We start from the raw sequence: 11704 nt of genomic DNA, 5'->3' as shown, positions 1-11704 counted from the left end.
GGAGCCTCCCACCTGACTGGACTTCCCTCTCCTCCTCCAACGACCTCACCCCGGGACATGCCCAGGGCAGGGGAGGGGACGTCCAAAGGGCCTTCCTCTGGGAGCATTAATCAATGGCTAGTGGGCACATAGGCTCTCGTGGCCTGGCTTTTACATCGCAAATTCCTCATTCCCAACACAAAGCGCAGTGAGGAGCAAATGACCCTGGGTTCCCTGGCAGCCCTGACACCCAGTTGAGTCTGTTTTCATGAGGAAAAGAAAACATTCCAGCCTGGATGGCCACGCCAGGGAGAGCAGGCTGCTGGGATTCCGTGACAGGAAGCAAGGGGATGATCGGTGCTGGGCCTGCACCAGGCATGAACCAGACGACTTGGGCATCTGGGTACCACTGTCCCCACCCACCCCTGGCCGACACAGGGCCTACTCTTCCTGCAGCACTGTAACCATCACTTCCTCCAGGAAGTCTTCCTGGAGCCCCCAGCTGCGTTGCAAGCTCCCAGCCCCTGCACACCCCGCTGCCACAGATGGTGGGCGCTGTGCATACCTTCTGCCCGGTTGTCTCCCAGTAACCACTGGTTAAGCCAACGAATGACCCGGTTACTGATGTGAGGGGCCTCTTAGCTCTGTAGCCTCACTGCCCTGGACCTGACTTCTGGCAGCAGAACCTGGCATTCTGGATACAGGCTCTGGGCCCAGATTGTCCAACTTTTTGGGTCCTGTTCTGTTACCAGCTGTGGACCCAAGGGTAAGTCATTTAGCGCCCTGTGGCCTAGAAAACAAGACCACCTCCTAGAGGTCCCGTGAGCTGACCTGCTACAGTCAACACTTGGAGGCTGATGTGCCCCCTTCCCAGTGCAGCCCTGGCCACCGGGGCAAAGGTCATCTGCGCTTTATTGTGCGGCACCGGCCCCTCTCGGAGCCTGTGTTGTAGCGTTCCTGGGGGTCCAGCCCCTGCCCAACCCCAAATACCTCAGCCCTGCCCAGCTCCCAGCCCAGTGCCGGGGGGGCGTGCCGGGGGGTACCAGAATTTCTGTAAATCAAGTCCAGACTGGGCTCAGTCCTAGGCTCCTGGGAGGTGGGCGGGGTGAGACAGGAGAGCCCCACACAATTCCCTGGAGCCCAGGGCCTGGCCGAGCCCCGGGGGACCCAGCCTGCTGGGCGGGGCCTGGCCTGGCAATCTCTGTGAGGTGTCCACCGGGGAGGCCCTGGGTCAGAGCACGGTGCTGGCTCCCGCGTGTTCTCCCGTGCAGGCCGGTCTCCTTCTGCGTGGCCCAGGGCTGTGGCCCCGTGGCCGTCTCTGCCCAGTAGCGTGCAAGCACAGGCGTCACCTGGGCCTGGCGTAACCGTAGGGGTGCCGCAGCAGCAGGCTCTGGTGGCCAGGCAGCACGTGAGTGTGGTAATGCTCCACCAGGCTGCCCACGCTCACAAACAGGACCTCGCCCTCCAGGTAGAACTTCGCCTCCTGGGTGGGGAGTGGGGCAGGGTCAGAGGGGCCGGCCAGCCCCCCGAGCTGTAAGACGGGGCGGTCGGCAGTAACGCTCTGCCCAGGGGACGCAGGCCAGGTCTGTAAATAAGCCTAGGGCCGAGGGCTGATCATCCCATCTCCTCTAGGGTCAGTGGAGGACACAGAGAAGCCAGGAGCGGGGGGAGGTGGGGCCACGGAGAGAGGGGACGGCGGAGGAGGAGTGTTTGGGGGTGCTGGCCTCAGACCACCCACTACCTATGCTCTCCCAGGGAGACTCTGCCCCGACCCCAGCCGAGCCCCGGACCAGGGCTCCCCTCCTGCCCAGGGCCCTCGGGTAGGCCAGCCCGCTCACCTTCTCAAAGATGCGGTAGTTCCTCACTTTGCTGGAGGTTTCGTCCCACACGACCAGAACCTGCGGGGAGAGGAGCGGGCAGAGGACGGCTCACTCCCCTCAGGAAAGACACAGACTCGGGGTGCGGGGGCAGCAGCGTCGAGGCTGGGTCCCTGGGAGAGGGTCCCCCTGCCCATGGACAGCAGGGTCAGGATGGGCGGCCCCTTGCCCCGGGACTCCTGCCCTCAGAGCGTCTGCTAAGACGCGAATGACAGTAGCAGGTGCCTGGTCCACACTAGGACCATCTCCGACACTCAAGGGGAAACAGGCTCAGTGAGGTCACACGAGTCACCCTTGGAGGGGCCCAGGCAGAGCCAGCAGACCTCCTAACGTTCCCACGGCCCCAGGCAGCCTCCCCTTCAAAGAGCAGGAAGGGGAACCCCCTACCCCGTCAGAGCCCCGGGCCCCCCAACCCTTCCTGTGCCTCACGCCCGTGCTGGGGAGTGGGCACCACTGCAGACGGTGCTGAGTTCCTGAAAACGGATGGGGAGAAGGGGCTGTAGACCTCAAGGATGAAACCTGGTTGAGAAGCCAAGTAAGAGGCTGCGTGGGGAAATGAGCTACGAACTGTAGAGTTCTGTGCTCGCCTGTCAGCCCGGGTTATGTAGAGGGCGGCAGACCCCACCACGCAGCCGTCTTGGGGGCCTTTGCACAGCAGGGTGGCGGCTGAGCACCCTCCCTGGGTGCCTACCTTCCCCGCCTTGGTGGAGGAGTTCCGGATGCAGTAGAGGCCGTCCAGGGGCTCTCCCCGGGGGCTCGTGGCTTTGAACAGCCTACAAGAACACAGCCGTGTGAACAGGTGAGCCCCCCTCGGACAGCTCTCTCAAGGACCCTCCAGCCCCCACCACCACGTGGCTTTCTGTCGTCCCAGATTCTGCAGTTCAGGTTCCGAGAGCACTGGGGACCACGAGGGCCGGCCGCACAGAGCCCAGGGCGAGGCCAGAGCAGGGGCTGAACTGGCAGGAGTCATTCTTTCGCCGGGTTTCTCGTGGCACTCAGCTGTGTTCTCGTGCCAGTAACTGCCCAGCACCGAGGCTGGAGAGGGGGACCAAAGAGCAGGAAGACCAGAGGGCGTGCATTCATGCGTGTGTGTGTGTAGGTATGTGTGTGTGTGTGTGTGTGTGTGTGTGTGTGTGTGTGTGTGTGCAGGTGTGTGTGGGGGGGGCGGCAGAGAACCTCAGGTCTGCCAAGACAAGGCCTTGGAGAAAGAAGGGCTTCACACTGACCTTTCCACTTCACAAGATTCCGTGGTGTTGATGAAAACGGAGCTGGGCAGTGGCACCTGGAGGGAGGCCGGCATGGTCAGCGTCAAGGCCCGGGTGGGGCTCTCCCCGCTGGCTGCCAGCCTGTGCCGGGAGCCAGGGCTGCGCACCGTGTCCCGCGCCCCCAGCTCCCCCGCGGCCGCCCATCCCGTCGGACATCTGGGCGCCCCACCCGGCCTTGCCTTCTCGTAGTCCTCATCAGAGTCCTCCCCGCCAGCGTCCGCCTGCGGCGGCGTGTCAGCCTGCGCGGGTTTCCGGGGTTTTTCAAAGGAGAAGCTCCTGAAGCTCTGCCCGTCGGGGGGTGATCTCCTGGACGGGAAGCAAACGGAGGAAGGCCGTGTCGCTGCCAGACGTGGGACAGGCCCCCTCTGCTCCCCCCAGACGCTGCTCCCCGCGCCTCCAAGTGACCACACCAAGCCTGGGGACCCATGAGGTCTGGCGCCTGCGGCCCTGGCGGCTGTCAAAGGCCCAGGACCACAGAGCTCTGGGGGCTCCACGCTGACCGCCCTGGGGTGGCAGCAGTCGCCTGAAGCCTGGCCGCCTGAGCCGGCATCACCGGCAAGGGGGGTCCTGGGCTCCAGACGCTGTGGGCAAAGGGCCCAGTGCTGCCATGGACCAGCTCTGTGACCTCAGCCACGTTGCACTCCTCCCAGAGCCACGGGACGGATGTGAATGGGTCGAGCCAAAGGGACACGCCCCTCACTGTGGCCACATGGTCCGAGCCTCCAGGGCTTCAGGGAGAGTTAAAGGAGGCCACCCTGGGATGGGCTGCCAGGCTGTGGGTGAGGCTGTGCTGTGGACGATCAGCTCTGCCACACGCAGCCCCGTGGCACTCAGGTCCAGACCCAGAGCACGAACACATGAGCCAGCCTACAACTCTGTGGCCCCTCACAAAACAGAACCATGAGTGTGCCAAGGGGTTCTCCCAGGCACTCCCGCACGGGTGGCAGTGCTAACAGAGCCCTAGGGAGAAGGGTGCTGTGGTCAAGAGTACTCAGGAGGAACCGTATTAGTGTGCCCACTCAGGCTCCCCGCTGGGGCTCCCGGAGCCTTCCCTGCTGAGGGCCCTGCGGGCTGTGGGTGTGAGGACACACCAGGCTCCCGGCACTGCCCAGCAATAAAGCGGAAAGTGTTTCGAGCAGGCCTCGAGGTGAGTCACACACACGTCCCACATTCCACTGGGAACTGGCAGGTTCCCAGTCGGGAAGGGCACAAAGGCAGCCTAGGTGGCGTCAGAGCCAGGGTGGCATCTGGAGCCCCAGACAGGGCCAGGAAGGGCACTTCTGGCTCAGGAGGGCTCAGTCCCACACCTCCCCAGAGCGCCCGTCCCTGGGCAGGCTGGCAGTGCCCGGAGGGCCCTCACTGCACGGCAGGGGCTCTGGGAGGCTGGGGTGCCCAGAGCCCCGCCTCGCCCACTGCTCCCCAAGGCAGCCATGGGCTCCAGGCTCACCACCCACAGGGCTGGACCTCAAAGGCCAGGCGGGACACCCCTGGGAACCCCCGCGTCAGGTGTAGGGGAGGCCATTCAGCCTAGGCAGCCCAGGGCCATCAAGGCGCCTTCCTCCCCCCACCCAGGCCAGGGCCGCCTGGTGCCTGTCACGGGCTGTGTGCCAGAGGCAGGGAGGCTGGGTCACCGGTGGGAAGACAGGCTGGGGGGGTGTCCCAGTGGCACCAGTGCGGCACAGACTCACTGGAGGTGGGGGAGGGGCGGCTTTTCTGGCCTGGGCAGGATCGCGGGCCGGGCTGTGGCCTCGGGCGTGGGCAGCTTCAGTGCGGGAGGCCGGGGGGCCACGGCGGGCACGAAGAGTCCGGGCTTGGCTGCCTCCCTCGGGGGGGCCACTTCAGCCACCTTCAAGAACTTGGGCTTGTTGGCCGGCACGGGAGGGGGCTCAGGTGTGGGTGGCCCCCGAGGGGACAGGTGGAAGGACTTGAGCTTGTCACAGTTCCTGGAGGTGGTAGCAGCTGCGCTGGCAGAGCTAGAGGAAGAGCTGGCGCCGTGGCCAGGGACCCGGGGCTCTGGGCCGGAGCTGGCGTCCTCGCGGAAGCAAGGTGGCTTCCGGCTGGGCACGGCGGGCAGGCCGCCCGGTGGGGGTTCACTCACCCTCCGGGAGGGGGCGGGCACCCTGGGGCCGGGCTCGAGCCACCTCGGGCCCAGCAGCTCCCTCCTGGAGTCCTCGGGGGCCGGGCCGGCATCGGGGAGGCTGCGCTTAGGGGGTGCAGGTGGCAGCAGAGGGCCTGGACCCTTGGAGGAAAAGGAGTGGGCCCGGGGCACATCAGAGAAGACGGGCTTCCTGGGCGTGGGCACCGGAGGTGGGGGGTAGGCCGGTGGGTGGATCAGGGCATCTGCAGAGCGAGGAGACCCATCTGGTGAGCAAGTGTCCCCTGCTGGAGGCCAGAGCAGCAGCACCTCTGCCGGCAAGGGCCGGCCAGGGCCAAGCAGGCATGCAACCCCCCAGCGCCCAGCCCCCCAGCCCGGCCACGCGGCCTACAGCCCCGATGCAGCCTTCCTTCTGGGACGCTGGCCCACCCCAGGCCATCCGGCCCTCCCGATCTGTCCCCCATACGGCAGCCTGTGCAAACTTCCTGAAGCCCAGGTGTCACATCAGGAGCCTTCAGCTTCCGGGGGAGCGGGTCGGGGCGAGAAGGACAAAGGGGCAAGGAAGTCTCCCAGGACCGGGCCTCAGCTGGGGCGGCTGGGAGTCCCAGTAACAGAGGTGGGGAGGAAAGGCGGGAGCAGGCTGGGGGAAGCTGGGGGTTGGGTTTGCTCCTAACAAGTTGACAGTGCCCCGAGACACCTAAGGGACGTCGAGTGGACTCCAGGGGCCCAGGCCCAGTTCAGAGGAGGGGCCCCGGCTGGAAATGTCAGGAGTCAACAGCCTGTCGATGACACTGGCCGTGGCCCAGGAGTGACGGGAGAGGAGCGGGCCAGGCCTGAGCCCCGGGGTCGTGCGCGTGGGCACCCCGGGCAGCACAGGGCTGGGCGGGAGGGGACCTGGAGCACGAGGTGTCTGGGGCTGGCGAGGCAGGTGGGGGCAGGGAGGGGGCCCCGGGCCAAGTGCCACCCTCGGGCGCTGGGGTGGGAACCCTGACGAGAGGCGTTCTGGGTGAGGAGCTGGGAATGCGCAAGCAGGTGTGCAGGGGCACTGGGCCCCTGGAGGTCCAAGGTGGGGATGAGGGTGAGGCCTCCGTGGGCTCTCTCCAGCCAGGGGTGGGGCAGACGAGGCAGGGCTTCACCAGGGCTGTGGTCACAGGCCCGAGAGATGAGAGCCCGAAGCGGGCGAGCGAGGGCGCAAAGACCAGAGAACGGATGAGGGTCTGATGTGGGCTCGGTGCTGGCCTGCAGGTCCTGGTGGGCTGAAGGCCCGTGGGAGCTGGGGCCCCAGAGGGAGGGAGCCAGTAGGAGGGAAGAGGGCTGGCACCGGGTGCACTTGAGGGAGGCAGAGCTAAGAGGAGGCCACGAGGAGTTGGGGGGGGCAGAAGACAAGGTGGCTGGAGAGGAGGCCAGGGAACAGGGAGTCCCGGACCATGATGAAATCAACGAGAACAAGAGGAGCTGGGGGAGGAGAGCTGGGGGCGGAAGGAACAGTGAGTGATGCGACAGACGCAGGACAGAGGCGTGGCCCTCCCCCACCCGTCCCTGCGCTTCCCTGGGATGCCTGGTACAAGCCTGTCCCCTTGCCTGGCCGAGGGCTCTGGGGGGTGGGGGCAGGGTGGGGCAGTTGAGTGACCATCTGGCCGCAGGTGCTCACGGCGAGCTATCCTCCTTCCCTGTTCTCAGCCCCCAGGGCCAGCCCTGGCTCAGCGTCCCACGTGTGGGGCTCCCCCTCACCTACCTCTGCACCGCCCCTCCCCCATCCCAGGCGAACTGGAGGAGGTCAGAGGAGCAGGTGAGCAGAGCCAGCCTCTTCTGCTCCGTTCCTCCCAATATTTGGGTTGAAGGAGGAAAACTGAGGCCCGAGGTGGAGACGGTCAGGCCTCAGGCCACCCGGAGCCATACCCAGGCTGACAGCCCCAGCCCAGGGTGGGGGAGCCTCTGCTCCAGGCCTCAGCCCCTGTTCTCTACTCCCAGCGCTCCCCAGGCCCACCGGGTGCCCCACCCACCCTCGGGCTTCCCGGACTCGGGGCAGTCGGGTTCCATGTAAGAGTCGTCCTCATCGTCGTGCTCGTAGTCTGTGGGGCAGATGGAGGGTCGGACTCAGGGCCACCCAGGCCAGCTGCACCCAGGCCGGGGTGGCCGGGCGGGGCTCTCAGGACCTCGCTCCCTCAGGGGGGTCCAGGGCCAGGATGAGGTGGGCAGGATGGGAACCCAAGACCCAGGCTGCCTGGGGAAGCCGAAGGGACGGAGCAGGGAGGCCAGCCAGCTACGTCTCCCTCCGGGGCAGCAGCCAGGCATGGAGAGGCGGCGGGCAGAGGATGGGGACGCGCCTCACCTTCATTGTCCGTGGGGTACGGAGAGAGGCTGATGTCCACGGGCCGCTCAATGGCACCGTAGAAGCTGTCTGTGTCCGAGCTGGAGTCGCTGAGCGCAGGGCGGGCAGGGCCGTGAGTACCGGGCAGGGGGTCTCCTGCACTCACACCCTCGGACACGCAGACAGACACACACAAAGACAGACAAGGACGCAGCCACACGCATGTGCACACTCAGACACGCGGATGCAGACACACACACAGATAAACACGAGAACATGCACGGAGACGTGCGGACACAGAAAGATCTAGACACACGTCTACACACAAAACAAGGGCAGACAAGGGGACTGGAGGCTGTGGTGTCTCCCTCCTCAGCCCCACCGTGGTTCTCGCCACAAGTACACCCCGACCGCCCAGACGGTGCCAGGCCTCAAGGCTGGGCCCACGTCCCCACCTGCTCCTGCCCTGGGGGCTGAGGCAGGGGCCTGCGGGACCGCCTAGGTGTACCCAGCCCTACCTGGGCCTCCCTATTCTCATGTCTGAAAGGCCCGGATGGATGCAGCTCCTGCCCAGAGAGCCCCCGCTGCTTGTTGAGCCACCTTCACCGTGCAGTCATCAACGCCCAGACAGGCTGGGCCACTGCCCCGGGCACTCAGCCTGCTCTCACTCCCTAGTGAGGGGCGCTGGGAACCCGAAGGCCTGAGCTGCTAGAAACGCCGGGCTTCCTGGGTGCGCAAGTAGAAGCACGTGTAATCCCCAAATAGGAACTACCAGCGGGGTGCACGCACACACATGCTTACACACTCGGGTGCACACACACAGGTGCACACCCCGCACACACGCGGCCCAGCTGGCACCTTCAGAAAAGCCTTCAAGGAGGGGATTCTGGGCCAAGCCCCCAGGGGTCAGGAGGCAGGCACACGTGTCAAGTCCAGGGCCCTAGTGACACCCACCCACCATCACATCCCCAGGCCCACCTGGCATCCAGAGGCAGCTCCTTCTTCTCATGGAAGTGGCCAATCTCCCTGCGCAGCAAGGTCATCCAGCTCTGCGGGTCAGTCAGGCCCTCAGCGGGCATGATGCTGCCCAGGGGAGGAACCCACCCTCATCCCTCCTCCCCTGCCTGCACTGGCTGGTCTGTGTCGACCACCAAGGTTGGGGAAGACGACCCTGGCTGGCCCTTCTGGGGCCGCGGCCCCCCTTCAGCCAACCCAGGGTTCCTCCTGAGACAGCGTGCTCTGAGTGTGAGGGGGCTGGCGCCAGGCCCTGGGCGTGAGGACTGGAGACCGGGGGACGGCACCCACCCAGCTGCCCATGCCCCAGCCACGGCCCCTCAGGGCCTGGACGGGGGCCCTGACAGTTCCCCGTCCCCACAAGGCAGGTCCAACCCGGCCCCCCATCACCTTGCGCTCGTCCTCAGAGGAGGCAGAGAAGAACCACGTGCGGTGCTTCTTGCTGATGTGGACGATCTTGAAGGGGAAGACGTTGCTGGACGTCGTCTCCTCAGCTGCCCGCATCACCCTGAGGGCAGTGCCAGTGGTCACCATGCGGCCCATGCCCGCAGGGATGGCCCAAGCACAGCCCCGCCCCTGGACAGGTCTTGGCACCCAGCACCACGCCCCGAGGGACATGGGAAGATCTGGACAGTTGGCCCATCGATGCTGCTGGCTGAAGGCCTGGATGCGTCAGGCAGAAGGAAGCATGTGGGCAAGGGTGGGCAGTGAGCGGAGGGCACAGGGGTCCAGGAGGGCTTCCAGGGAGCAGCGCATGCAGGGCTCTGAGACGAGGACATGCCACCCTCGCTGCCCACCAATGCTACTTTACTTGGATGCCTCGGGCCCCGCCTGGTCCCTGGCCTACCTCCTGGGGACCCTCATGGGGCTCGTGTCACCCTCAGCCCTGCCCCTGCTGCCAGGTGGCTGGCCTGAGAACATTTCAGGGAAGTGACTCACTGCGGCCGCTCCTGCAGCCAGGACATGGAGTTTGCGTAGAGATCACAAACTCTACCATGGGGGGCGCTGTCAGGCTGGGCGCCTGGGGCAGGTGTGTCCCTCCGGCCCATCAGACGGCCTGGACCATCCCCTGCTGCAAGGCTGCACTCCCACCAGGCCAGGGGTGGTGGGTTTGGGGGAAGGAAATGTCCCTCCCCAGGGGCCCAGAGTCTGACCCACCAGTGCCTGCTGGCAGCCACAGGGCCCTGGAGCCTCCCCTGACCTCCACCTGGGGGATGGGCACTGGGCTGGGTGCTTGGGGGAAGTTTCCCTACAGAGCTTGCGGCCAGCATGTGAGTGCAGGCCTAGAGTCACCCCCCCCCACGGGCGCCAGTCCTGCCACTGACACCACGGGACCCTCAGGTTCTCAGAGGCAGGAAGGGCTGGGCCCTCCCAGGGTGGGCAGGGGCACAGACTAATGCCATTGGGTGCAGGGCCTGGGTGGTGTGACACCAAGACCTAGAGTCAGGAATCACACTTGACCCCCCCCCCGCCCCCGTGCGTGCAGGCGAGGCCGTGGGTGGGCCCACACGTGCCAACATGCCCCATTCCCCGGGGAGGGGGGGAGGGGGAGGCCCAGTGCCCATGAGTCAGAGAGCTCCTTGAGGGCAGGCTCCTGGCCAAATGATAGACTGGCAGCCCGCAGCAGGGAACTGGCCCCAGCCTGGGAGGCCCCGGGAACCAGGGGGCCTGGGGCAGGGCCTGGGCTCTTGGCCAAAAGGAGGCGGAGATGGTTGAGGGGGAAAAGGTGGAGAGGAAGGAGGGACGCAGAAGTCACTGGGCTGAGACCGAATGGGGACTCTGCAGAGCAGGCTGTTGCAACCCTTGAGGCTGATAAAGCGGCAGGAAGCCCCAGCCTCGACCCCAGGCCCTCGGCAACGGCCTGAGGCTAGGATGGAGCGGCAGAGGCTGGACCCATCCGAAGGGCTGGGGGTGTGAACCATCTCAGGAAAGCCTGGACTCGCCCTGGGTGGGAACCGGGGGCGAACCCACTGGCCGTGGGGCTGGGGGTCAGTGGGGCACTTACCGGTTGTAGCCACTCAGCGAGAAGGCGCCCTGCGGGGAGGCGGACGTGCTGCTCTTGAAGTAGTAGATGCAGCGCTTGTGGATGATGACGAAGCGCAGGGGCCCTGCGGAGCGGGGTGAGGGCAGGGGCTGAGCCTCCGGGCAGGCCCCACTCCAGGGACCACGCCTGGAGGCCCTGGGCGACTCCAGGCCAGGCCTCCTGCCCCCTCCCCAGGAGTCTACCACGGGGCCAAATGCTGACAGATGGATGGGCATGCTGGTCCCTCCAGGGCAGGGGAGATTCAGGGGGCTGTGTGGCGCTACCGCAGGCCCTAGGGACAAGGGACTAAAGTGGCTCAAGGAAGGGCAGAGCCAGGGCCAGAGGCCCAGGGAGGCCACAGAGCCGCCTTGCTGGGTGGAGCGAGGCTGGGGGCAAAGATGCCCAGAGATCTTGCCCACAAGAGCCACTGGTGTGGAGCCAGTTAAGGTGAGAACCCCTGGGGCTACTGCCCCATCCCCGAGCAGCCCCTCCCAGGCCTGGAGGCGGCTCACTTACAGCCCCTCCTTGGAGGCTCCCTGTTCAAAGAGGAGGGCAGACCAATCGGAGCCCACAGAGAAACCAAACCAGTCAGCCTGGGGCACCTCGACCAGGCAGCACAGGGCCAGGGAGTCCCTGGCAAAGGGCACAGCTTGAGCAAAGGCACGGGACGCTCGTGGCTGGTCAGAGGGGTGGGCGAGGCCCTGATGCTCTTGGGCTTCAGCATCTCCTAGGCCTGGGGGCTCTCTCCCTCTCCCAGCCTGCTGTCCTAGGCACCAGAGCCCCGGTCTCGTGAAGCTCTGGAGGTCCAGCACCCAGATGGCTGTTGGCCTGGTACGTGGGTTCATTGCAGACAGAGTGACTGCCTGACTCACTGAACACACACCTGATAAGGCGAGGGCACCACCCAGGGGCCAGACCTACCAGGCCAACGAGGGCTCCCGCCCCTGGCCACAGGCTGAAGCTCTCTTGTCCAGCTGGTCAGCACTGTGCACCAAATGCCCTCCTATCTCCACCCGCTGCACCACCCCAGACCCTTCCACAGTCCTGGGGGCTGGGGAGGCCAACCTCAGGGCCCCGAGGGGGTGCCGGCAGGGAGAGAAGGGAAACTCTGGAGGGCCCACCAGGTAAGGAAGGAAAAAG

The 11704-nt window shown here is 66.0% G+C and overlaps 1 protein-coding gene across 9 annotated transcripts in view; it reads right to left on the bottom strand.

Annotated features, from left to right (window-relative positions):
- Positions 1-873: 873 nt before the first annotated feature.
- SH3BP2 (SH3 domain binding protein 2) overlaps positions 874-11704 on the bottom strand; it is a 35365-nt gene continuing 24534 nt past the window's right edge. For 5 of the 9 annotated variants that reach the window (XM_067734910.1, XM_067734908.1, XM_067734912.1 and 2 more), the window contains exons 3-13: positions 10547-10649; positions 8932-9049; positions 8506-8576; positions 7549-7637; positions 7220-7288; positions 4810-5461; positions 3301-3427; positions 3083-3138; positions 2548-2629; positions 1818-1877; positions 874-1462 (exon numbers count right to left, since the gene is read on the bottom strand). In XM_067734910.1, the coding sequence (XP_067591011.1) occupies positions 1325-1462; positions 1818-1877; positions 2548-2629; positions 3083-3138; positions 3301-3427; positions 4810-5461; positions 7220-7288; positions 7549-7637; positions 8506-8576; positions 8932-9049; positions 10547-10649 (1565 nt within the window). In that variant the 3' untranslated portion in view covers positions 874-1324. Of the gene's footprint in view, positions 1463-1817; positions 1878-2285; positions 2330-2547; positions 2630-3082; positions 3139-3300; positions 3428-4809; positions 5462-7219; positions 7289-7548; positions 7638-8505; positions 8577-8931; positions 9050-10546; positions 10650-11704 lie in introns of all 9 variants that reach the window. The other 4 variants (XM_067734909.1, XM_067734904.1, XM_067734906.1 and 1 more) reach the window with 4 other exon arrangements.

The sequence above is a fragment of the Pseudorca crassidens genome, chromosome 4 (genome assembly GCF_039906515.1).
Source record: "Pseudorca crassidens isolate mPseCra1 chromosome 4, mPseCra1.hap1, whole genome shotgun sequence".
NCBI lineage: Eukaryota > Metazoa > Chordata > Mammalia > Artiodactyla > Delphinidae > Pseudorca > Pseudorca crassidens.
This window is presented reverse-complemented; position numbering and strand designations above follow the sequence as displayed.